The sequence below is a fragment of the Strix aluco genome, chromosome Z (assembly GCF_031877795.1).
Source record: "Strix aluco isolate bStrAlu1 chromosome Z, bStrAlu1.hap1, whole genome shotgun sequence".
In the NCBI taxonomy this organism is placed as follows: domain Eukaryota; kingdom Metazoa; phylum Chordata; class Aves; order Strigiformes; family Strigidae; genus Strix; species Strix aluco.
In genome coordinates this window covers 76,958,871-76,986,512 of record NC_133971.1, presented here as the reverse complement: position 1 = coordinate 76,986,512, position 27,642 = coordinate 76,958,871, and the positions used below count along the sequence as shown (strand labels likewise).

The window sequence follows — 27,642 nt, the reverse complement described above, 5'->3', positions numbered from 1 at the left end:
TCCTGCTATTTCTAGGGCGTGAGACTTCAGGAGCGTCGGGCACATGACAAAAGCATTAGGTGTTTGTCTGAATTCAACCCCATTAGTATCTGTCTGGGGCTTGGAGTTAAAGCGTGTTAGCTTAGTTAGTTAGTAAGGATCTGTTGAACGGATCCCTCCATTACCCTGGAACATTGTTAACACCTGCATTTAGGCAGAACATCCCGCTGTTTAACTAGCACCAGATGAGTCAGACTCCATTACAAACTTTTCTGTCATGAGTCACACATACATTTAAGAACTATTGCCGTGCTACAAGGTATTTCACGTTAATGTTTAGCACAACCTAATTATTCCACAGTAACAATATTCTCGCTAGTGACACCACAACAGCAAAACAAAGGCTAAAGTTTGACTCAAATTTTTAAATTTTAAATAGCTTGTTTAATGGCCACACCTCACTAAAATACTTATGCTGAATATTGCCCATGCCTACCTTTATACATGTTAGAGTTGTTAATATAAGCAATAAAGAACCTCAAAAAAATACAAAAGGGCATTACTGAATCATTTAAAAAAATACTTTATAATTAAAGTTTTGTCAAAAACTATTGTGATCTTTTATAGCTGCAGATAATGAAAATACTCAAGAATTACTCTGCAATTTTACAGTACTGAAGTGGAAGGCTAAAAATAATCATTTCGTTCTTATTTATTTAGATTGTGGAAGCATCTGTGTTTTCTTAAAAAGTACAATATGGCTAATGTTAATTCTAAAAGCTTGACAATATCCCTTTGTAGGTAAGCTACTGCAACAAGTTTCCACATACAGAACCTGTACTCAGAGGGAAAAAGCAGTAAGAATAAAAAAACCAATAATCATTATAGTTATGTATGCAAAAATCTGTAACCATACAGTGAAAAAATACTACAAAGCTATGTCAACACAAAGGAGTAAAATTCTGTCACTGTATCAATTACTGCACTGCAGCACTTTTTTTTTTTTTTTATGGTAGAAAAATCCCTATCTTGGTGTGTGCTGTTGCCAATAATGTGGTTCATGTTGGTAAAACTGCAGCTGCTACTCAGCTGAGCACTGCACTGGTTACACAGCTGTAAGCTCGGGCTTTTCTACTTCGTACTGCTGAAACTCATCATCCCATGTTATACACAGCTAACAGGAACTTATTTCCCCAAAATGAACATGACTACCTTTTTCTTTTGCAGCAAGCAAACTGAAATTAAAAACCTTCTTTGCTACTGGGAAAGCCACATGACCAGAAAACAATTTCTTTATGAACAAGGAAATATTACGTACTAGAAAGAAGATGCTTTGATATAAATAGCATCAGAAATGCCTAACAGACAATTTCAGTCGGCATCTGTACGAAATCCTTTTTTCTTCTCATTTGGGAGTTTCCTTGTGAAGTATTTTCAACTCTTTCTAGTAGTAACATGTCATACAACTCCTCTATTCTCAAAGTATGAATTTTCCACTATAATGAATTTTCCACTCCTGGCCCTGAGAGATACAGCATTTCATTGTTTGCTACAAAGCTTCCAGAGCTGCACAGTGACTTCTGCTTTTTCTACTTCTCCCAACTTTAACAATACTTATCTTAGGCCAAGGTGGCTTTTTGTACAGTGAAAAAAACACCATTAACAGTGAAAACAAAAAGGTGCTAAAATATTTCTGTTCTGAAAAATTCCAGTGGTGAAATAGCAAAAAGGCATTTCCCATAGGAATAATTACTAACTAGATTCTGAGGAGATATTAATAATTTCAGTTTAATGGGGTTTTTTGTACATGAGAATATTTTGGAATATTGTTACTATTCCTCACAAACTGAATAATGTATTAGAATTCTGCAAGCTACTTTCATAAAAATAGCCTCCTACCATAAATTAAATTGGTAAAAGAAAAGAAATATAATAGAAAGATTTACTTATTGAGGAACTCCTGTTTAAGATAAATACATTTGAAACCACAGCAAAGATAAATAGTCCCCTAAAAAGTTTAACTGGTTTAGTTTTTTTCTGTTTGCAAATACACTGCTTTTCTTACTCTCTAGGAAGGCAAACTGCTTGTTTTGGTGGTGGCAAATGCAGTTGAAGCAAATGCTTCTGAAAGCTTTCAATAGCATTTTTTCAATTTACAAAATGTGAAAACATCTTTTAATTAGTAAAAAAAATAGTCTAATATACAAACATTTTTTTGAAAATTAATTTGTGAAGGAATGTAGCGTAATTACCCAGACTCATACCCATTCACTCCTCAGATACTGGTAGCTATCTCCTTTCGACACAAAGCTCTCTATATTAACCCAGAGAAATGCATACATGGCCAGTTAGCCCAAGCAGAATAGTCATTCAGCTTTCCCCAGATTTAAACTATCATAAATTACCATCTGGACAGCATTAGAAAGAAATTGAAGCATACAAGGAATAAACTATAGTTTCTTTTTATATCAAAATGTACTCTTGAAAATGTGTTTGGCACAGTGCTAAATCATATAGTTAATACTAAATATTGCAGGATACAATAAAACCCTGGAGTTAACTTGTGTTTACACCCTTTAAGGGATAAAAATAAAAAGATACCAATTATTCAGAAGTCCGCCTATACAAACTGTATAAACAATATTTTATGTCTTGTTTTGAAAACCACTGATATAGTAAATTTTACATAAAAGACTGCAAAATAATATAAATGGATTTAAACAGATCTTTACAATAAGAAATTCAAATGGAAACAGACAAGTAACAAAGAGAAGTAAAAAAATTTATTGCAGTATTTGTTCCACCAGATTTGCTGGGGATCCCTTTTCTTGTATTATTTCAGGGTGACCTAATACATCAAAATCTACATTTACAAAAACTCCTCCTGCAGATAGGTCATAGATACTGCATGCTTTTTTTTTTCCTTGCTTTTTTTTTTTTTTCTTCAACAGAATAAATTATATATCCAGGAGATTCTGCCATTTTACAGCCTGGAAAAACAATGCTTCCCTGGAAACTGGGCTAAACTAAAGAAAGCCATCCGCTGCTAGGTTAAACTCCAAGAACACTTTATTAAGAACATTAACAGACTAATTTCCAACATTCACTTGTTTATTTTTTTAAACAGAAAGGTTTTTTTTTTTCAAGATATAAACAATTTTTTTGTTAAACTATAATACAGTGGGAGTAAAAATGAACTGAGAAGTTTCTGCTGCACAACAGCGAAGGAAGCTCCCACAAAAATGTTTACCAAACATTTCCTTCTTTTTTCCCGTGTCCCAGGTTCCATTCTTACTCTTCATTTAACTGATTTTTTTTGCCAGAAAGTTGATATTTCAAGTTTTTCTGTTATTTCAATTCCTGTAAATTTGGCTGCATGTACAAATTCATTAGCTGGAAGTTCCATCCTTGGCGGCATACAGCGATCGTAAAGTCTGCACAACTTTATTAGTCAGCTTATTAGCACTCGTTAGAGCAATTTTTTTGTAAATAATGTCTGACTCTTTAATAGTGTCTACCCAAGGCACCAGTTTGCGGCCATCACGGCGCTTAGCCTCAGTCCAGGAGCCACTGTAGGAGCCTGCCATCCACTGAACACTGAAGCCATTGCTGGTTTTCTGTACTACTCTTGCAATTTGTGGTCGGTCTTTGTACTTTGGACAGCAAATAGCGATGACATCCATGACATCAACACTTTCATTCATCTGTGCTGCCAACTCCGTAGAGTCTGAATTTCGTTTTGACCTTCTCAATGACTAAAACATTGGGGGGAAAAAAGACCAAGTGTTACACAAAAGAACTTTAGTGAAATTATTGCTTTTATTGCTTTTAATCCCTTGACGCCGGGAGTTGGGATTTCCCAGCACACATTCCATTGCCGGCAATGAGACGCACCGCGACCGCCAGCGCCAAGGGGTTAACATATCCTTGTAAAACCACATACTCTTAATTTGTACCCGTGTCTTTATCTCTTATTGATATATAAAATTATATATACACATGAATCATAAAGCTACATAAAAACTTGGCAACAATAAAAAGGATAACACACAGTACATTCCAAAGGAAAATTAATAACTTTTTATACGGGATAAATCTCATTTTCTAGTTTGGTTTTTTTTATTGTCTTTTCTGTTAAACTTTCTACAAAAGTTGTATAAACGGTTAAGTAGAGAATCTCTATCTACAAAATGCTTTCTTTCATGTGGATTACATTACTTGGTGTACATTTAATATAATAGACTGACATTTATAAGCACATAAAAATCATTTTACGTAATACGCTGCGAAATACGTTGACTCCTCCTCCGCCTCACCCCTGAAGTGCCTCCTCCTCTATCCTCCCCATCACTTTCATCGTCCTCTGTCTCAGCTGCATTGTTTTTAGGGCTGCCTCCTCCAAGCAGCGAGGTAATTGCTTTGTTCCGAGCATTTGTGCTAGCTGACACCTCTCCATCTTCTTCTTCTTCATCAGGATCCAAATGTTCCATAAGGAGCTTGAACTATTAAAAAAACAGATTAGCTAACATTGTAACTTTAAAAATAGACATTTATATCACACTACATTAAATAAAAAACGGCAAGGTAAAGAAACGGTAAAACAAATGGCAGACAACTTCAGACTTGAAGAACAGCTTATGATTTGTTCTACAAACTTTTTACTTTCCTCTCTTTTTTCAGTAGACATGTAAAAGCTTTCTTCCTGTGTTTCCAAAACAGTAAGTTTTCTCTAACTGATATTTAAAGATTCAGGTGGTGTGTATGTGCATGGACTAGATACACCAGATCTAATCTCTGTTCCTATAATGGAAACAGTCAGGGATAAAGTGAACAAGTTATATGAGAGAGGTATACAAGATGGATACCAGAAATTAGAAAATACTCCATAAAGATGAATATCCTTTAGTTGAAATTGATTTTCATTGTGTTTAAACTTATTGGAAATCTTTGAATGATAGTCCTGCTAAACATCCTGAGAAGAAGTGGTGAGTTATCAGCATAACGCATAAGACTACCAGGAACTTAACATTTTGAAATGTTCATCCAATACATCAGCATCTACTTTCAAGTTTATACTGCGTTACCTAGTTTGAAAGGATTTCAGATTTTCTGCAAAGCAACTTTACTTACATCTAAGTACTGTTTTACTATACTCCTCTTCACTTCTTCAGTGATCTTGGAATTAGCCATATCACTCCGCAGAAAATCCAAAGTTTGTTTTGGATGGAAATGTACTCCTGTCTTCCTGTTTATCGCTTTATCATAAACTTTTGCAGATTCAGATGGAGAATATTTCTGAATTTTACTGTTTAAAGAAAACAAAAAGGAAGAGCTTTTAAGGAAAGTCCAAAGCAATTTCAAGGAAAAGCTTTTAAAATTTTCAATATATTTTAATCATTCTATATACAATAGACATCCTGGTAAGAAATTAAATAATTGCTTTTTTAAGCCAAAGTTTCATCATATTCAATTTATCATGTTTATGTTTTTTCTCTTATGCTAATCTATTGCTTAAACAATTAGTTACAATCAACTTTTAAAAAAAAACTTTCAAACTTTATCCTTACAAAGAACCCACTAGATTACAAGATGGCCTATTATCTAAATATCCTTACCTATCAGAGAATCCACAAAGGTTCTTTAAATGCTGTTTCAGCATCAAAAGCAATAATATGCCTTGGGAGACATTTGCAAATTCAATTAAAGGAGCTGAATTTTCTGGTAAACATTTCATCACAGCATTTATATCATTTTCTTCATCGGAATCTGAATCAGAGTCTACTCGTTTCCGTAACCTCCGAGGCTTAGAAGCTTCCTCCTCACTTTCGCTCTCACTACCACTGTTACTGTCACTCTCAGTCTCCTCATCTGATGAAGGTTTTCTTTCCTTTTTTTTGTCTTTCACCATAGACTGCAACACAGAGAAGTAAACACACATTCCAAAATTAGAGTAAGTAGCATTACATTTCTAAAATATCTTTCCAAAATCATTACTGGCTTAAATTAGCAAGAATTCCCTGAACAATGTTATTAATTTATAACTGGATATTCAAAATTAAAATTATTTATGGCAAAGAGATGCTGAAAAACTGGTCCAAAGCCCACATTTTTTGCAAGGTGGACAGAGAAGGAATTGAAGAAACAAGTACAATAACAAGTATGGCATGTTATTCTTAAAAGACTGCTCAAGTTCATTAGCAGTTTCAGTAAAACGTAGAAGGCCAAATACAACAAATCAGGAAGAAAATTCTGTTTTTCTTTCTCCTGGATATTGTTTCTCTGTGTAACGTAGATTTCCATATGTACTTTGGTACAGGCTAGTCCAAGCTGGTTTTAATCCTTGTGTCTTACAATTCTATGACACTAATTACACTGCTGACCAGAGAAACTGTCAAGTGATCATACACAGTATTAATGAGTTCTATTACTTGGAAAGCTACAGAATTCCACACGTGCATTATTACTGCACATAGTATGATTTTTCGTAACACAGAACTTAATATGTCCTAAGCAGGATCTCATCCTCTCTGTGCTGGATGATACACACTGGTCCCCAATCTGAAGAATGGACTGTCTCTTTCTAGTTGATTAAAAATTGACTTTGTTAGGGTGAGAATTCAAAGCAGTGTACTTTTTAGGCATCAACTCTGACTTGTACTTAGTAGTCAGATTGGACATTCTAGAAAGGGGTTTGTTTCCTGACAGTTTGCACCTTCTACTGTTAAAGTTGTCCAGGAAATGAAGACATGGAAGTCTTTAAGAAGCAGAGGTCTTTTTTCTTACAGGGTTGTGTATTGCCATAACAACAGATACTATACCACAACTCGGGTTCTTAGATGCTACCTTAAGAAAAGCCATATTGTGCACTCTTTTCTCACAATAAACAATGCATTTAGTCTCTCAGGTGACACACATGCAACTGGCATCAGCTACTTGAAAACAAAATGAACAGCCAACTGGATTTTATTATTAAAATTATACGAACAACCACAGTAAACTAGTATTTCATTATGATTCTGGGTTCATGTGCTTCCACATGCATGCAATTAATTATTATTCAGCCATAACAGGGAATGATATAGATTTGATATTATTATTATTATTCTGTGCTGAGGGAACTGGGGTTGTTTAGTCTGGAGAAGAGGAGGCTGAGGTCTTCATCGCCCCTTTGCAACTACCTGAAAGAAGGTTGCAGAGAACTGGGGATGAGTCTGTTTAACCAAGTAATAAGCGATAGGACAAGAGGTAATGGCCTCAAGTTGCGCCGGGGAAGGTTAAGACTGGATATTAGGAAGCATTTCTTTCCAGAACGGGTTGTTAGGTGTTGGAATGGGCTGCCCAGGGAGGTGGTGGAGTCCCCATCCCTGGAGGAGTTTAAGAGTTGGGTTGACTTAGCACTGAGGGATATGGTGTAGTTGGGAACTGTCAGTGTTAGGTCAATGGTTGGACTGGATGATCTTCAAGATCTTTTCCAACCTAGACAATTCTGTGATTCTGTGATATTAAGATCTCAAAATTCATCATTCTTTCTAATAATGTAAGCAACAATGTAAGGAAAGTTTTAAACTAGTGCCTATCAGATGCAGTTCAGAATGGAAAGGATTGCCTGTTTTTAACTACTGGTTACAAAGTAATGATACTGGTCCATATCATAATAATGGTACTGTGCTCACTGAAAAATCTACTAAATTATAGAGAAGCTTATGTTGCCACCGTAGTAAATATAATAAAATATAAATGCACATACCTCTTTAAATGACTGTAGTAGGTTGCTACCAGAAACTGATAGTGTAATGTCTATATGATGCATTATAAACAGTGGCTCTTCCTGTGTTTGGTAAGGAAAACAGGCTAGATTGTCTGCTATGTACAACAGCATATTCACCTCTGTTTTCTGGAAGTTATAAAAAAAAAGTCTATATAAATACTCATACAAATATCTTAGATATCTGCACTTAGGCTGTGTTCCTAGCAGTCTAGAGCAAAAATATGATAATAAATTTTATCCTGCATATATCCTGAAACCCACTCTAAACAACATGTATATATGCAAAATTTAATCATACCTGAAGATACATTATTTCTGATCAGTCCAAACTGAGTATAGAAAGGTACAGAATGATGCAAAAGTAACAAATGTATTCTATTATATAGGTAATATTATATACATTATAATAATATTATACAATATATATTATATTACAAAGCAAAACAAAGCACATTAAGGAAATAAAGTTACCAATAATTATGACACAAAAATACATTGTAAAAGGAGAATTTAAGGTTGTAATGCTGCATTTCGTTTTAAGTGAAGGAAGTGTGATGCTTACTGCAGTATCATCAAAGAGGTTGAGTAAAGAAATTAGAAACGCTCGTCTGTGTTGACGGTTCCCTCGGATCATGGAGTATAGGTGTGAACACAATGCACTGGATGATTCATCGTGTCTAAAACCTCTTACAGGATCTTTTGGACAGGTATTAATTGCCTGTTGTACCTGGTAAGACATCTTCATACCAGCCACTGCTTTCATCTGAAATGGAAATGTATTTATCTTTATTGAAACCATTGTTTTCAAAGCAGTAAAACTTACTCCTTTTAAGTGGATGCTCATCTGGAGTTTAAAACACACTGAGGTGACACTACCTTATGAGTTGGCAAACGGATTAAAACAGAATGTCTTGTGAATTGCTTTCACTATAAATTCTGTTAGAAACACACAGCTAATCTGTGTACTCACTACAGCCAGTTATTCCAATTTAAACAATCTTCAAGAACGCTGGAATGTTTTCATACGTGAACAGAATATTCTACCAAATGTATATGCTTGACGTCACTTGTAGTGAAACCAACAACTGAGTCCATGTTAGTACAATAGGACTAACGAACAGAAAACGAGGGGGTTTTTGCATATATCCTATAATTTCCTATAATTTTCTCCTGCTCTAGTTTCCAAACAAACTGAATCTCTAGGTAGGCTGCCTATCCAACTCTCCTCATACTACCTCTGCTGCTGTTGTCTCTTCACCTATACATTGTCTTAAATGCTAGCTGCCTACATAGTAAATTTCATCTGCTAGGCTTCACCTACTGGATTAGGTATCTGTTTAGAAGCAATACCTCAATTGCAGTGAAACACAAGCAAATATGAGAAGTCCCACAACGTAGTACACACTCTGAACCTAGACTGGGGCCTTCTGAAATAAGGAGAGGGTGCTGCAGTTCAGTTTCAGATCTTAAACAGAATTACTGTCACTATGCCACAACTTCACAGGACTTCACTTAGCCCCCAGATTTTCCTTTCAGCAGGACTCCTCAGATCTAAACAGCTGCTTACGCTCCTTCCTTTATCATTTATAAAGCCTTGATGTCTTAACGTTCTAACACATGTACACTAGGACTTCTACTTTCACAAGGTGTTCTCTTTCCTAGTCCACTAATACCAGAAAATCATTGCTAAACATTATGAAACAGCTGTCCTTGCCTCTTATCAAATAAATGCTCTTAAGTACTATTCAGTGAGGAAAATATTACTGTGGATTATAAATTAAAGGAAATTTTGGACTGGAAGAGACACTTCTCCAAACAGGGTAAAAAGTCAAGATCATCTTTACAACTGCTTATAGTTATTACTTGTTACTTTACATTCTTTTTCTCCAGCTGAGGCATATTCAGGTGTTTAAACCACTAGAGAACATAACACTATTTTGTAAAATGTTAAGTTAGTATTACTTACGTGAATGAACCCAGCATATTTTTTGTCTATTTCCACCAACTGCTGGTCAGCTTTATTTCGCATAGAGGGCTCTGGATCTGTGCCCATAGCAATTAAGTATGGCACACACTTGAAAAACAAACAAAATGATTATTCAGAGTCATTGTACCTCCTCCTTCTCAGTCTTTGTTCTTCTACTACACTACTGCTCTTGTTATATTCTGACTACTGCAGAAAGTAGAATAGGAAGCTCTATGCAACCTCCTACCCAACCAATTTTTGCAAGCAAATAGTACAAAATACACGAGAGACCAACATTACAAATGATAGAAGTTGTGTGAGGTTTCAGGTTTTATCTCCCTTTCTCTCAAACTCTGAAGTCAACTACAAAAAAATGACATTTAAAAAACCCCACAAAACCACCACTTATGACTGAACATGCACAATGGCTGCAGTATAAAAAATAATTACAAAAACATTATGTAAGCAAAGAATAATGGAGATGATGACTGAATTTCTGACATTGACTGTGGAATTCCATAGTGTTTGGAGGACATGGGGATTGAGGTGGAAGTAAGCTAACGAATTTTCCAGGATAAAGAAGCAGATGAAGAAAACAACTTGGCATACACCTGAAATCTATAAAGAAATATGCTGCAGTGTACATTTGTACGTGCTCTTTAGGCACTGGCTGGGTGTTTACATCTTGATCCAAAAATAGAAAATACAGCATTTTGAACCTCACTGGCTAAACAACATAAAACAGATTTCAAAATATGCTTTCTCTAAAGGCCACTTGCTACAATAAGAAATTACTGTAACATAGCTGGAAGAGAAAAACTGGAAATTTTTGTAGCAAGTATGAAAATCTCTGAAAACCTGAATAACAAAAAACTCCACTCATAAAAGTTTACCATACCTGAACAGGATGGATGAGACCCTGATTTAACGTCAGTGCAATGACATTTAGAGCAAAGTGGCGTACACTGGACTGGGTATGAAAGAAAGCCTCAAGGACCTGTTTGAGATATAGCTGCATGATGGAACTACTCATCCCTGAGGAAATATCACCCATTTCTTTCAGGTCTTCCTGTTTTGCTACTTTTTTCCCTGTAAAAAAGGACAAAAGCAATAGCACACTCACCACAGTATAATAACTTACTTTGCCATTACTTGATGCATGCTGATCTTTAAGCTTTACAATACATGCACGTTTCAGCTGTCTTAAAATGGGTTTATGATCTCATGAAACATAGAACAGTCTGATGGTAAATATACACCAAAAAGACATGACTTTTAAATTAAAGTCTTGTTGCCTAATAAAGGTTTTTAATTTTTAACATTTCTTACATTGTATTTATTGTTTTCTATCTGCAAATTAACCTTAGAGGAGATTTTGATAAAAAGTATTACTACCATCATTACAGCAATTATGCATTCCAGATTGCTTCCAGGTTTTATACATCTTGAAAGTAAATAATATACCTAATATGTGTATATACCTATGCACATAGTGAATTTTTGAAAATTATTCTGAGATACTTTGGGTACAGAGTTACTGATCTGATAACAATCTTAAGTGACCCAGTTTACATACATAGTAATTGTATGCATGAAAGTGAGGTTTTGCATGCCGTATTAACAGAGAACTCAGCACTTACAGTCTCTGTCTGCCTGCTGCATACGTGTATCCTCCTCCTGCAAGTACGTCTGAAGGTTTTTTAACACCTGGATTTTTAAGTTTACTGAACAGTTCTTATCTGAAAGAATGCTGTTGTACAGAGTCTTCACTTCCTGTTCAAACATTAAACTTGGGTGTTGTATAAATGCAAATCCTAAGAGGGGGGAAAAAAGAGGAAATATTCCACGTTATTATCATCTGGAAATTGTATTTCTGCTTTTTAAGACTTTCTTCAAAATAGAGGTATGAAATTTACCTCCTCCCAACAGTATAGCTTTTTCTAGTCCGAACAGTATTGTTTTTCTATATGAGCATCATCCATACTTATAAGTTCTGTTAGCTATGACAGTTCTATTAGACATGACTCTGTTTGATGGATAAAGATGGGGTGTCAAACCAGGACAGCTACACTAAGAAGAGTTCTACAGGTCTGGAAGTGTGTCCAGGCCTCCATCTGAATGACTAGGAGCTCTCAGAAGACCAAAGCAGGAACATTACTAAAAATTACCTGCTGTTTTTCTAATACATTTGGATAAAAAACCAATCTGTTGAAACTGTGAAGAGTTATTCATATGCAGGCAGAGCAAACGTGGCAAAATTGACAGATATCACAAGTATTTAAAAATAAAATCTTAAAAAGAAAAAAACCAACAATGAACACAGTAAAATTTATACCTCTCGCTGTCATTATTCATCTACCTATTAAGGTCTTATCTTGAAAACTATCTGAAGCGTTCCCAAGAATACATCTGTTGCAAGATACTGTTTTTAGCTGCAGCCTTACCCTCGTCAAGGAACTGGTTGTTCTTAGTCTATATTTCATAAAAACTTCTCTAAATTAGTGACAGTATATACCACTTTAGATCACATATGTAGATTTAGAAGTGCTGCTGACAAACTCTTACAAAGTATCATAAAAAAACAGTAATGGGAACATAATCTCCCAATTTAAATTATGTTTAACTCCTTTTTTTTAACTGTTAAAGAAAAGCAGATGTTAAATGTATTTTTTATGACCACAAGAAACTAAGATTCTGAATGAACACACAGAAAACACACAAACATAAAAGAAGAATGGGGGAAAAAAATAAAAGCAAATAAAACTATGCAAAAGCAATGTATAAAAACAGCTGTATCAAATAGAAGACTGAGTCAAGTTTTTAAAACTGGCTCCATACACACAGAAAAGACAGTAGGTAAAGGCTAAGTCCAGGGCAAGACCTCAGTGTGTTTAAGGTTTCATTTCAGTCTCAAAACAAGAAACAGAGAGAAGCAGGTGAGGTGGAGAAAGAGGAGAAAAAAATAAAAAGGAACGATGATGGTCTTTGGCGTATGTGGTATAATTGTGCACTCTATACAGGTGTATATTGATGTTTATAACTTGACCACCTCTGAGCAAGTCCAACCCACTTCTTAAGGTTACCTTTAAAAATGAAAAGCATGTGCATATATGTGTAATAACCCACAACTTTTTTCCTTCATTCACTTAAAGGAGTCTAAACCACTGGTATTGTCAGGGAAATTCTTATTTTTCCATCTCCTTTAAACAGGGAAGAAATCTTACTGGTGTAAGAATTTGTCACAGGAGATGAGAAAAGGCACCTACTGTGTTCTCTCAAAGACTGACTGCACTTGTGGTTTCCCTCACACCACTTCTCTTCATACCTTTGTTTTCACTCTTGAGAATCTTAGGAGTAAGCACTGAACTTGGCCAAGTAAGACATCACCTGCTAGGTACTTAAGAGGTTTAGCTAAATTTATTAAGAAAATTTTGTATCCTTAACCTACCTTGAAAGTACACATCTGGAAAAGAAGCATAACCACAATCATTAAGCTTATGGTTAAGTTTAATTCCTCAATAGCAGTGATATATCCCAAAGCAAAGGCTAAAACTGTTGAGCATCCTTACTGAAACAACACACTAGTAATTACCGATAGGAAAGTACACACTCTTCATGTGATGTCTTCACTGTGTATAATGTTTAATTAGCTCGCTAGTCCTTTTCAGCTTATTGCCGCACACAAACATTGAAAGGCTTTGACAGCTTTGCTCAACTACCAGCCTGTAAGGTGGAACTTTGCAGTACCGCATCTCCATACATTCAACAGCTACCCTCAAAATGGAACCAGTACTTAGATGAGATCAATACATCACAGAAAACAGCTGTCCAAAGCTTAATTAAAGACTGATATGCTTACAGGCAGAGAAAAAAAAAATTCTCAAGAATGCCTACTGACAGCCACTGCCATTTTCTCATCACAGTTGTCTATCATTTAGAAACATTTTTGGCAAATGCAACATTCTCCACATCCATGAGCAAAGCAATCATATCTTCCCCCTATCCGACATGCAGTATGCTGTAGAGGACAATTAAATTGGACTGGACTACAGTGAGTGTTGTGCACCTTGATGTAATGACTAGAAAAACTCCAACTCGCCCAGAAAACAATAGAATTGCTCCCGCAGAGGCAATTCTAAAGCCATTAATCCTGCTCAGCTGTCTGAAATGGTTTCCCATAGAATATAAAAAGATTCAGTCTTGGTCCTTATTTTCAGAGCCCTCCCTAGCCTGAATTGAAGCAGGATATCTGAAAAGTCACCTAGACAGTAACATAAAGAGTCAAATTCTTGTCCACAGTCAAACTATGCAATGCAAGCTCACATCCCTGGGTGACAACTTTTTTTAGACTAAGCCATAACCATGAACTGAACTCTTCCAGAAACCAAGGCCTATCTGCCCAAACAAGATTCTCTCACATGTATGGTTTTTGTCCTTAAGCAGAGGATGAACATGATACAAACCACTCAATGGCAGTTCATGTACTACTGCAAGTCACTGAAATACCACAAAAAAGTGAAATACAGCTAAAATCTTGAAGCAAACTGTAGTATCTACACTATGATATCATCTCAATGCCTTGTGAAGTATCACAGAGCACCCCCCAGTTGGTATAAACTTCCAGAGCTCCCCTGACACTTGCAGAATATCTGCTCCTACACATAAAATGTTCAAAGTTTTCCAGCACTTCTCATTGTTCTTTAACCATACCTTGTGGACTGAAAAACAAGATTTGGAGTTACAACATACTTGCATGTGAAGAAAAAATAACATCTCCATTACTTTGGAAATCCACTGAGCTTTAAGACTTGGTCACACATCCAAAGGCATTCACTGTTAAAAGCATCCACTCTGCAGCAAAGTATGCAACTGGCAACCCTTTGACAACTTTTCTATAGCCAGTTCTCAAATAAAACACACAGTAAATTTTGATTTTAAAAAAATCCCTTGCCACTATACAAATACATGAATTCCTACGGATGCGTGTGGATTTTTACTATAGCAGAATAATAAAAACTATTAATATTTCTTACCAAGGCCAATAATGGCTTTTGTCTGTACTTCTTCATCTGAATGCTTTGTAAAATACATCAGCAGTTCAAGTACTTTATCCTTAATGTTAACCTGAGCAAATTAAAACAAAAATAATAGCTATTTGAAGATGAAACAGATGTTTTTAATCTCTTACAAAAAGCATAAATATCAAAAAGGAGAAACACAATCTTACTGCATGGTCTTTGCAAACCCATGTATTTAAAACAAAATCTGTATTGTATGCACTGTGAAAAAATACATAGCTTTGAGGGACTAGGAATCATGTGCTTTAAAATTAAAGTGTATCTAAGACATGGAGAGTAAACACAAGTTATTTTACCTTACTGTTGCCCTTAAAATCTTCCTGATCAAAATCAAAATGCCGACACAGTGCTCCAACAGTGAAAAGTGATCTAAGGAGTGCTGGTTTATTGGCAGTAAGTATTGTACTGTTGGGGTCTTCTTGGTGTTGACTTTTTAATTTTGAAAGTGCACCTACAGTAAGATAAAAGTTTTGATCACAGTGTTTAATCGTGGTGTATCCCTAAGATAAGACTTGTAGCCAAAACTGAAAACTTACATGTTGTGATTTTACTTACCATAGTATCTATTAAAACAGGCCCACACAAATTTATAGTTCTGTGTGACCTTGTTCACAACAGCCCCCAGACAGCTCACACAATGCTGAACGACCTAGGAGCAAGAAAGATCAAATGAATTATATATTTAGAAGTTTAAATTGAGATTTTTGTGAAGTTATGTAGGAAAAAGCTGTGCTGAATGAAAACTAATGTTCTAACAGATGTAATGCTAATCTCCTAGACTGCTCCAAAAACGTGCTCAAACTTGTTAAAATATAGCAACACATATCCAAAGTCCAGGAAACTAAGTACACTGATTTTTCACGGCTCAGTAGTTATCTTCATAATGAAGACAGATTTTCTTTAAATCAAAACCATGTATTTCATAATGTGAAATGGAATCAACTGAATAATAGCAAATAAAAGGTTACCGTCATGCCATATTTGATGATGAGTTTCATGAGGTCTTCCTCAATAGTGGCAAGAAAGGTCTCACTTGGGTGCTCCATTAGTGGCACTACAAGCTCTAAGATCTTTGCAACATTGCAGATCACCATGAAATCATTCTGGGTCTGAAACAATAGTATTTATAGTGTTTAATATTTCTGGCCATGTTACGTATAAGCTAAGTATTATTAATATGCACTGATAGCCAAAACCCCCAACTCCTGCAAGACATTTGGGAAAGATCTACAAGAGTATTTATATAGTTTACATCTGCTATTAAGTTACATATTATTATGAATGCTAGTTCTGTATTCTACAGAACTGCTGGAAAAAAAATCTGTACAAGCAGAATTTCACCTCTCATCAAGGCTGTGACAGACCTGAAAATTTCTAGTCCTACAATAAATCTGGGAACTGTTCCTGACACATGCATACTACAGAACACACACCTGGAAACAAATGTCAGCAACAAAATGAAGTTGTGCTATGACTCAGTGTGCCTTAACCAAAATAGGCAATAATGCACACTGATGTAGAAATTACAATTAAAATTATTACTGGTTTGCATTATCATAAATGTGTATGTATTCTAAGTGAGGAATCTATGGAAAACATTTATCTGTTAAAGATACATCTGCTTTTTCTTCCATTGACTTTTTCTGACAAATCAAGCTCACTAATCAGGATAGGATAATTCCCAAATGCTACTACCAAGCTATTTAACCTATTCAAATAAGCTGACAGTGGTAATTCTACAATTCATCTCAACCTTTATAAGTAAAAAACCAATGCAGCCCACTAAAGGGGTTTCAGCAAGCAAATAATCAGATAACCCTTTCCTATACCGCTTGATCAGAAGCAGCTCTAAAAGTCTGTTGTAAATGTGCCTAGAGAAAGCTCCAGGGCTGAACCTGCAAAATGCTAGGCTATACCTACAATCTAAGCTGATAATTACTCTCAGTCCTGCCCTGGGCAGCTGACCTAGTGTAATGGATTGCTGCCACCCACCCACACTTCTCCTTAAGCCATGGCTGCATGATCCTGCCCTGCTCCTTCTGGCAGGATCAGGGGTTCATCACAACCTTCACTGAGCCAACTGTGCTAATCAAATAACAGAAAGGACCGCAATGTTTCAGAGGAGGGCAGCCATTTTACCAGAGTGGGGGTAGGTTCAGCATTATAGCTCTCTACCATTTTTGTGAGCTAAACTGTCTAACAGGGGAATACAAAACCACTAGAGCTAGGGAAGTGAGAGGTGAAGTACAGAAGAGGACATTTCCCTTCTGATATATTTGCTATATGTTAGATCACTCTATCTTATAGAACCATACCCTTAAGTCTAAAGATTCATATATTAAATATTAACTACTTTTAAGACTGTGACTATAAAACAAAGCAATTTTATGAAATTGTGTCACAACTGGTGAAAAACTGGGTCTTAGTCCACAAGGGAAAGAGGCAGCACAAGTTTCAGTTCCCTTTGGCTGCAAAATGTGAAGGTAGAGGGTGAAGAACAGCACCTTAGAAGCTACAGAGATCATCAAAAGGACACAGTATCTTCAGAAACTATGACCCCCATGAAATAAAAACAGTTTTAATTTTTCTTTTCCTACCTTCAATTTCATCAAGTATACAAGACAGCCATTCATTTCCATACTGAATTATTTGGGGAGAATAAGACTGATTTTCTCTACTTACACTACATTTAGTGGTCAGGTATGGCTGCATGGTCATGGCATGTTTGACCATTAGCTGGGGCCTGATTTTGCTGAATAAGAACAAAGTGGTTATGCAAGCAACCAAGCGACCAGAATTCACACCTTTGTTGTCAGAATCTGCAAAAGATTAAAAAATACAAAAGTCCAAGTAATGTCTGAGCAATGAAAAACATGGCTTAAACATAGTTTGAATATCTCTTTCGTCACACCTCTTTCAAGATCAATACAGAATATTCTTATTAATTAGAGATGAGAACACAGTAACATTTGTATGTGATCACAAAATATGTGAAAAAAGAAGCAAAGATGCTTCAAAGATATCACTAGTTTTTAAACTACTTACTGTACACAGAACACTGGCCCAGCCAATGATTCCCTATTATAACTGTGGAACATACGTTAATAGAAGTTGCAATGCTTTAGTTTTCATGATCTAAAAGTTTGAACAAGGTATTTTAAAAACAATTCTGCTATTGTGGCTAGCTAGTGAAAACTAGGGAAGCTTTATTATTATACACTGCTCAAAAGTTCATAAAGAACTTAAAAGCAAAAATTCATTACCGTGAGTTTTGTAACAAGAATTCTGTAACAGCAACTTGTCATGATAGTAATCTGAAGAACCACTGTTACACTATCACATAAAAATCAAAGGAGTTTAGCTCCTGGGTAGTAAATAATATCACCTGATAAAGATTCCTCATATTTAAGAATGTGCTCAACCAAATTGTCAACAAGCTGAGTACAGGCTTTCTTCACAGGTTTATATGAGGCATCCTCTTCTGACTTCAACAGCTGTAGCAGATGAAATAGAAAATGATTTAGCATTAAGAGTACATTCATTTACATTGAACACGTGCTGGTTTTATAACAATTACTACAGATACATAAGGATTTTACACTACAAAAGTATTTATTGAACTTCTCGACAGAAATTACATGGTGAAGAAAAAATTAAGGGAAGTAAAAATTCAAACCAAAATTCAAGAGAAGTAAAGAAAAATTAACTGCAATAAAAACCTCAGAAAAGTTCTATTGATTTTTGCATTGGGATGAAAGCTAACTTTGTGCTTAATGAAATAATGCAGAAAACAGTAATGTAGTCATACTTCCCAGTGGTAACTAATAGGACTTAGAAGACTTTAAAAATGCTTAGGTAAAAAAAAAGTAAATGCAAAAGGAATGCTGTTTTTGACACTAAGCACAAATATCAAACAAAGATGAAACATAGTTCTATGAACATTTTAATCAGTTAACCTTCTTCCGTATGACTCTGGGTACTGAAATTTGTGTCCATGAAGATCCTTTAATATCTAAGAAGGATTGAGACCATACTATAGTCTTTTCTTCAGTGCATTAAAAGGCTCTAGTTTACTTGGTATGTATTTTCATGGCACTCCAGGCTAAAGTAAAATTAAAAGGGTTTTTTTGCTTGAAAATTAATCATGGACAGGAGAATGATAACACAGGTTAAGAGATATAAAGAAAGCAAGCTCAATTTCTTAGAAAAATCAGAGTAAAATATAATGTAGAAGTAATCTATACTCTGAAGAATCACAGCTTCTGTAAACTGTGTAACAAATATATTGGATATATATGAAAATACACTTATCTACCATTTTAAAAAGATCTACATTACACTAGATGTCTTGTTTCAGAATTAAGTACCTTAGCTGTGCACTTCATGCTATGTCACTTATTATTGAAGAGACTATGAAATAAAAAACAAACAAACAAAACCCCCTCCCAAAACCAAGTGAAATATTTTAAAAGAGTTTATATGGAAAGACAGAAACTAATATCAGAGACAAAGAAAATTGCACTGATGGAGATTAAAAAAAGGTCAGATGTTTAAAGGGCATGAATTGAGTTTGTCTACTGCAAAGGATTGCTCTTGTAGTCCCCCTGGTTGTAGTACTAAAAGAAATGTTAAAATTCTAACAATGATTTCACCATACATTCAAAATTCATTACTTACATTTTGAAGAAGCTGTTCAAACCAATCATACCCTGTGTCTCTACAAGCTGCAACCTAGAAGTATTTTTGAGAATAAACTAGTTAATACAAAACACATCTGAGGAAAAATTACTTCAACACAGATGCCATCTTAAAAGACCAGTAAACATGCATAGATATATTTTCATATGCATTCAGTATAATGATTTTGTACCTTTGGAGATCACAAACTGTCTTCTGCATTTCAAAAACAGTTCTTACCATTTAAGTGACTCCAGAATTTGTATTCCATACAATACAATGCATATACATTTTACTGGAGATTGCTGGCTCTAACATAAGCCAAATTTTGGTTTTGGAGAACATTTTACACAGATTAAAGCACAAATACAAGCCTGACATATTAAAAATGAACAAGCCTGTATGCTATGTATGTATATGTATGTATGCTATGTATGTATATACATATTTTTATATAAACAAACCAAGCCTTCACTGGTATCATATGTCAGGAACTGCTCACAGGTGCTCGCTCCAAAGTAGAATTGGCAGGAGAACTGAGTTAAGCTGAAGTCAAATTGACTAAATTCTCAGTCTGGAAAAATGCACACTAGACTACCATTTTGTAAAAATACTGAGAAGCAGGATGAAGTTTAAACCCGTAATTGTAAATAATGAAGTGAGTACTTTTATTTTATATTTACATCTTGGTATAACTGATGTTAAAACACCTTCTCAGCACAGTGGTTTTACACAACACATTTTCACTACAAATTAAAGCATTTTATTTGAAACCTATTTTGTTAATTTGGAGACATGCTATTTAATTTGCTGCTCCTAAAAAATAGATACAATTATGCAGATTTACACTGAGTTTACACTGGGTGAGAACATGATCCTGTATTTGTTAAAACGGCTTATTAACCTTTCAAAATAAATGTTATCAATTGTTTGAGGAAAATTTCTTTTAAGAGATGAATTCTTAGTTAGGCTTAACTATATGCTGCTACTGGCAAATCCTGGAAAATGTTAAATATAATAGAAATCTGATGTGTTTTAACTGAAGAAGTATTTTATACAACCTGAATATAGTGTTGTCCCAGTTATCATTGCCAGCAGATTAGTGAGAATTTAAAGTATCCTATAGCCTGTTCCATCAGATGAGTAATTTTGGCATATATTCAATGCCAGAAGATATAAAAAGAAAACCATCTGACAATTAAATTATTGTATTCTAAAAAACTACAGACAATATTTTAAAGATACTAAAGACATAATCAAATTTTGCACAGAACTTAATTCAAATTTGTTTAACATACCACATCAGTGATGTTTAGTATTTTCCTTGTCATTGCTTCTTTGTCATGGTGTGGAGTTGGAGTAAACCAGAGCTTCTGGAATGTCTCATTTACTAATTTCTGAAGGAAAAAAAATATTATCAGAAATAAACAAACTTCTCTCCATTCTGTTGCAAAACCTGTGACAAGGTGGGAAAGAAAGAGAAGCCAAGTCTCTCTACACAAACATAGGACGTACATTCCCTTCCAATGTTTTTGGATGAAGGAAAAAGTGGAATAGAATGAAAGCAAAATTATTCCCAAATTACTTATAAGGTATATGGTTGTAAGAAGTCTCCTCATTCATAGAAACATAAAAAACATATTGAAGATAATGCCTCATTTTTTCTGATGTTGTTAGAAAGGCAGGGGGAAGGAGGAGAGACAACAAAGTCATCCTCCTTTCCCAGCAGCACCAACTGCTGTTCATTTACTTCTTGATTAACAGTCTTATCAGAAAGCCATTTTGCATTAATGTATCTCAAGTGATAAAAATATATGCTGCAGCTTTAAATTTGCAGATTTCAAATCCTACTGGAAGTGTGATACAAAATTATTACAGGTGTCTTCTTAATTACCCAACAATTTTAAAATTATTTTGCCAAATCAAACAAAACCATCATTGTCATGTTTATGATTTAATACATAATCTTCTGTATATACATTGCACAAAGAATAGAGTATAATCACTAAGTAACATTTTAGGAGGAATAATTCACAGAATCACTCAGGTTGGAAAAGACTCTTGGGATCATCGAGTCCAACCATCAGCCCTACTCTACAAGTTCTCCCCTAATTGATTCATTGAACATTCAGAATTAATGCAAAATTAGCACAGAGGAACACTTTATAATTTTTATATGCAGAACTTAAAAATCTACATATATTAACATCAAGTAGTTAATTTTGACTTCAAGTTTATTTTGTTAGCAGAAAGAAGTTTTATATGCTAATTTTACTTGTTAGAAAAGACAAGTATTAGAGATAACACTTGCAAGAAGAAAAAAACCTCTAGAAAATAACTTTTTAAATTTGATTGTCAGCAAGAACTTCAAGAAAACAGAAGAGAAAAAAAAAAGTCAGACAGTATATTTTAGAAAGCTAAGGTATCTGGTCTCAAAAATTAAAAGTAAGTCATAAATATTACACAGGAGCAATGCAACACTTGATTTTTTTTTTTTTTTTGGCAAAATATAGAAACACCAAAATAACAATTATTAAAATCCTTAAAGATATGTTTCATTCTACCTTAATGCCTTCTTCATCATTGACTCTCCGAATCATTTTCACACACATCTCTGTAATTTTGGGAAATGTCGGTTGTTCGATGCAGATATCCCTAAGTATTTTTATGACCCTCTTTCTGACACTGATACCAGTATCCTGTGAAGAGAAAAGCATTACACTCTTGAAAACAATCAGAAATATGAATTAACTTACATATTATATGAATTAATATTTGAAGATTGCCCAGTATGATTTGCAAAATTTGTTTAGAAAAGGCAGCTAAACTATTCTGAAGTGCATTTATACAAAAAGTCAGCGTAACTTGTACCACTCTATTTGCAATGATTCTAAAGGTTCTGTCTGAGTCCCCAGAATGCTGAAACACTTCCTCCATCAATACTCTCCCCATCTAAGAGCTCATGATGTTGCAAATGTATAATTCCACTTCTTAATTCAAGAGTTGACAAGCTAGATGTGATGATGCTTTAGCTATTTTGTTGGAAAACACAAGATTCTTTGTAGATCTGGACTGTAATACTTCAAGCCTTTGGATAAAGCTTATGGATAAGATACATACAGCAATCCTTTCCATGTTCCTAGGCTTTGTCTAAGGAGATGGATAAGGAGCTTCACTTCCTATTACCTTATTCAAAACCTGTTGAATTTGAACATCAGGATGAACTGCCTTATGCATGCTCATATGCACATGAAGCTACTTATCTCCCAAACCCTTCACAACCATGTTTTATCATGTAACTATAGCAAATGAGTAGTATTTGGCTAAAAACCTGACATAGATGCTAAGAGCTAGTGTTATCTTACAGTTAAATTAACATTGTATTTTATCTGAATGCCCAGACAAAAAACACTTTGTATAAAAACTCTAATAACAAGCCTTTTAAAACACTAAAAATAACATAGAAAAGCAAAGTAGTTTTATCTTTTTCTTCTTTTGGATTACAAATGGCATCTTTAGATTACTGTGTTGTAGATATTTCTTCATCTCCCACACTACTGAACTGCTCGTATCTGACTTCAGAGATGTGGCAAAATTCCTCATTTCACCCAATCTGTGCCTTAAGAATGGAATCAAAAGGAATATAATCCTCATTGTGATGCAGTACAACTCTATATATGTTTACCTTTTGATGTAACAAAGCCTCACTGGAAACAAGTGATGTGTTTTACAAGGTTGGTCTTAAAAGCATGATGGTCCCCATAAAACAGTAAGATATAATTTATTCTTGGGATCATCATTCCATATTATTAAACATATAAACTCCATTAAAAACAAATTTTCCAGTGCCACTTATTTTATCATAAATATCACAAGTCAGCATACCAATATTCTTTCAATCAGCATGTCATAATACTGCTCAGCAAGCTGAGGACGACATAGCACAAACCGGCCAAGCAGCTCCACAGCTGCTTCTCGTACACTAGTGGAGTTATCCATTAACCGTCCATGAACACCCCGCTGCATATCCAGCTAAAAAGAAAAAACGAAACATAAATTCAAAATAAGAAATGAAGATTTATTTTAAGCATGACAGAAGAACATATGCGCAAGATGGATATTTCCTTTTTTACCCTGGCTAGAATACTGGGGTCTACAGCAACAACCTCAGACAAACACTTCATGGCTTTTGTTCGAACAGCAATTGCATTTTCACCAAGTACACGCAGAATCTAATAAGAGAACAAAAACAAAGATTCAATTGCTTTGAGAAGGTAGCAAATAATGTTTAACAGGCAAAAATGCAGCAGAATAACATGCAAACAATTTAACTAAAATAAGAATATCTAAAATAGAATATAAGAATATCTAAAAATTGAAAAAAAGAAAATAAGAATATATAAAAATTGAATATATCTTCTCAGACAGTAAAAAGGTGCATGCAAGTGATCTTCCAAGGCACTGATAGCTGAGCATGGGTATTTACTAGGATTTGCTACATCTCTAAAACTGGTCCAGACAGGATTTACACAGGGTCTGTATGTTCACTTTAAGTCCCTTCATTTTAAACTCTACATTTGTCATTCAGTTGTGTCTTTCACCATGGTTCTTTTAACAGGAGAGTTGGATTTGGACACTGTAATTTTAAGAATTGCTCCATATGTGGCTCAATATAAGTAACGCAACCTAAACTAGTACTGGAGTTGAAATATGTCACCATGCCAACATGTTAGTACTCCCAGAAAAAACAAAGAAACAATACTAGTCAAACAACAGCTTCCAAAGTGACAGCAACATGCACTGCAAGCAACTGACCAAGCTGCCTTGTATTTTCAAATTAAATTAAGCCCAATTTCATGAGTTAATGTTACCAAATGAGCATGCACCTTACAGAAACTGTAAAAATTATTTCCGTATTTTGTAATTATCCTCTTCCTACATACGTGTAATTATAATGATTTTATAATTACACATATAATGTGTAAAGTTATAATACACATACACGGACAAACAAAATAATGTATGTACAGTATGACATACAAAATGCATGCAAGAAAAAGAAACATAAGTGATTATGTCATCAATACAGAATATGAAAGCACATGGTGTTATCACAGCCTGTTAAATACCTGTGCTCAACAATGAACAGATATGGCACATTACAGCAAAAGTGTTTGGAATCAGAAACCAACTGTTTTTCACTGTACTAAGACTTCTGGCACAGTTTACCTGTGTCAAATAAATATCGAAGCTCTGGGCAAACGGCCTCATAGAGGCCAAGTAGCGAACAATCAAACATGCATCTTCATAGTCCACAGTATCAGAATTCATCCTGCAACAAATCCATGTATTAATCAGGACATGTTTATTAAAAAATATTTAAAACATCAAATGCATGGCTAGTAAAGAAATAAGTGGTATTGAAACATACTTTAGAAGTGTACTGAACTGAGATGGAGCAGTTTTAATGATGCTGCGAAGAAACTTTTTGCGACTTTCTGCTCTATGCATGATTTGTCCTGTCGTCTCAACGTCTTTTGCATGATGAGTTCCTTCAGATGAATCCTCATCTTTCTGAGATTTAATTGCTTTCTCTGTCTCCATAGTTGTATCACGGAACCACTGAGCTATATAAAACTTACGAGAAAACTAGAGAAATACAGTAGGATGCACAGAAAACAAAGATATAGAAAAGGAAAATTAACAGATTTATAAGATTAAGTGAGTCTAATGCATCAACAATATTTTTGAAAATACAATCAACAGTATATGTTATGGTGACAATTTAATTTAAGCACTAATATGCATAACCAAAAATCATTTTAGTCAGTACACATTACTGAAATTATTTCTATATACACTTTACACCAGAAAGCTGAAATTTACCACTAGTGATGCATCAGTTTCTGTGTTCTCATCCAGATAATCTAGCAAAGCCTTTTGCAGCTGTTGAATTTCATCTTCTCCTCCTGAAACCTGTCAGAAGGAGAAAGATAGTTAGAATATTGCACAGTGGTAATTATCATCTGAAAATCTGCATGTCCACATATAAAATATACTGAAATCAGATGTTTTGATAGCTGCAGAACATTAACAATTTTTTAACCAATTCCTTATGAAATGCGTAGATGGAGACAAATTAGACTGTGGCTCTGAAGTCTAGAAAATATTAACAGCAGAATAAGACTGGTTTTAAAACAGGCTGATTGATTAATTTTCATTCTATGATCTTGTGTGAAGACCCTCTGTCACAGAGGAAAATAAAAGGATTGAAATCATGCATAACAGACTGACACAAGTTTAACCTATAAAAGTCACTGTTAGCTGTCTCAACAATATTAAATACCAAAACAGTGACTTCTCTGGTGAACAAGGGATAAAAGGCAAAAAAGTAAAATAAAAAGAAATATGAAACAGACAACAGTAAAAAGGTATGGGAAACATCAAAGAAATAAAAATAACTTATCCCTCTGTAAAAAGATTTGGTATAACTCTTTTCAGGGATAAAGCATCCATACAGAGAAAGTGCAGCAAGTGCTCAATCTAGGAAAGAACTCACAGAGGTTGTTCCCAAACACCTCTGAGCTCCAGCACTGAAGAATCATGCTCTCTGAGATCCAGCTAAGTTTCTATCAGTCAAAAAGCTTGAGAACAAACACACATTTTATTAAAAGTGTCACCTACTGCATAAAGCCTATCTACAGAATACAGTAATATTAATTTTCCTGTGAAGTGCTTTTAAGATGCAAAAAGAGCATTATGTATGAAATACTCATCTGAAAACTAGTGCTGGAGATTTGTAGTATCTAAATATCAGTATCAGATTTGTAGTATCTAAACTGTATGAATGTTAAAAACAATGCATTTTTTCCAAGAGGCTATTTAATAGGGAATATTTATATTTCCTGTATGTAAGGCACACGGAAGACAGGGAGGTGATTTGAGACAGCCAGCATGGCTTCACAAAGGGCAAGTCCTGTCTGACCAACCTCATGGCCTTCTCTGATGGAGTGACTGCGTCAGTGGACAAGGGAAGAGCTACGGATGTCATCTATCTGGACTTCTGTAAGGCCTTGACGTGATCCCCCACAACATCCTTCTCTCTAAACTGGGGAGAGATGGACTTGATGGATGGACTGTTTGGTGACTGAAGAACTGGCTGGATGGTCACATCCAGAGTGTAGTGGTCAATGGCTCAATGTCCAGATGGAGATCTGTGATGAGTGGTGTCCCGCAGGGGTCTGTACTGGGACCAGTACTGTTTATATCTTCATCAGTGACACAGTGGGATGGAGTGCACCCTCAGCAGATTTGCAGACAACACCAAGCTGAGTGCTGCAGTTGACACGCCTGAGGGATGGGATACCGTCCAGAAGGACCTGGACAGGCTTGAGAAGTGGGCCCATGTGAACCTCATGAGGTTCAACAAGGCCAAGTGCAAGGTCCTGCCTGTGGGTTGGGGCAAGCCCTGGTTTCAATACTGGCTGGGGAATGCAGGGATTGAGAGCAGCCCTGCAGAGAAGGACTTGGGGGTACTGATGGATGAAAAGCTGGACATGAGCCAGCAATGTGCGCTCACAGCCCAGAAAGCCAACTGCATTCTGGGCTGCATCAAGAGAAGCGTGACCAGCAGGTCAAGGGAGGCGATTCTGCCCCTCTACTCCTCTCTGGTGAGACCCCACCTGGAGTACTGTGCTCAGCTCTGGAGTCCTCAGCTCAGGAAAGACATGGACCTGTTGGAGCAGATCCAGATGAGGGCCATGAAGATGATCAGGGGGCTGGAACACCTCTCCTACAAAGAAAGGCTGAGAGAGTTGGGGTTGTTCAGCCTGGAGAAGAGAATGTTGTGAGGAGACCTTATTGTGGCCTTTCAATACTTAAAGGGGGCTTATAAGAAAGATGGGGACAGACTTTTTCATAGGGCCTATAGCGACAGGAAAAGGGGAAATGGTTTTAAACTAAAGGAGGGTAGATTTAGACTAGATATAAGGAAGAGGGGTTTTTTAACTATGAGAGTGGTGAGACACTGGAACAGGCTGCCTGGAGAGGTGGTAGATGCCCCATCCCAGAAACATTCAAGACCAGGTTGGACGGGGCTCTGAGCAACCTGATCTAGTTGAAGATGTCCCTGCTCACTGCAGGGGGGTTGAACAAGATGACCTTTAAAGGCCCCT

At 35.5% G+C, this 27,642-nt stretch overlaps 1 protein-coding gene across 10 annotated transcripts in view; it reads right to left on the bottom strand.

The window, feature by feature from the left end:
* Window positions 1-2,740: 2,740 nt before the first annotated feature.
* NIPBL (NIPBL cohesin loading factor) overlaps window positions 2,741-27,642 on the bottom strand; it is a 169,741-nt gene continuing 144,839 nt past the window's right edge. For 9 of the 10 annotated variants that reach the window (XM_074812998.1, XM_074812999.1, XM_074813006.1 and 6 more), the window contains 23 exons: window positions 25,355-25,444; window positions 24,900-25,117; window positions 24,698-24,800; window positions 23,602-23,700; window positions 23,354-23,500; window positions 22,033-22,167; window positions 20,767-20,865; window positions 19,469-19,522; window positions 18,177-18,285; window positions 17,474-17,610; window positions 15,760-15,900; window positions 15,347-15,440; window positions 15,088-15,242; window positions 14,747-14,837; window positions 11,354-11,527; window positions 10,612-10,802; window positions 9,714-9,821; window positions 8,310-8,510; window positions 7,727-7,873; window positions 5,595-5,890; window positions 5,110-5,284; window positions 4,296-4,481; window positions 2,741-3,734 (listed from right to left, as the gene is read on the bottom strand). In XM_074812998.1, coding sequence (XP_074669099.1) covers window positions 3,369-3,734; window positions 4,296-4,481; window positions 5,110-5,284; window positions 5,595-5,890; window positions 7,727-7,873; window positions 8,310-8,510; window positions 9,714-9,821; window positions 10,612-10,802; window positions 11,354-11,527; window positions 14,747-14,837; window positions 15,088-15,242; window positions 15,347-15,440; window positions 15,760-15,900; window positions 17,474-17,610; window positions 18,177-18,285; window positions 19,469-19,522; window positions 20,767-20,865; window positions 22,033-22,167; window positions 23,354-23,500; window positions 23,602-23,700; window positions 24,698-24,800; window positions 24,900-25,117; window positions 25,355-25,444 — 3,516 coding nt within the window. In that variant the 3' untranslated portion in view covers window positions 2,741-3,368. Of the gene's footprint in view, window positions 3,735-4,254; window positions 4,482-5,109; window positions 5,285-5,594; window positions 5,891-7,726; window positions 7,874-8,309; window positions 8,511-9,713; window positions 9,822-10,611; window positions 10,803-11,353; window positions 11,528-14,746; window positions 14,838-15,087; window positions 15,243-15,346; window positions 15,441-15,759; window positions 15,901-17,473; window positions 17,611-18,176; window positions 18,286-19,468; window positions 19,523-20,766; window positions 20,866-22,032; window positions 22,168-23,353; window positions 23,501-23,601; window positions 23,701-24,697; window positions 24,801-24,899; window positions 25,118-25,354; window positions 25,445-27,642 lie in introns of all 10 variants that reach the window. The other variant, XM_074813000.1, reaches the window with a different exon arrangement.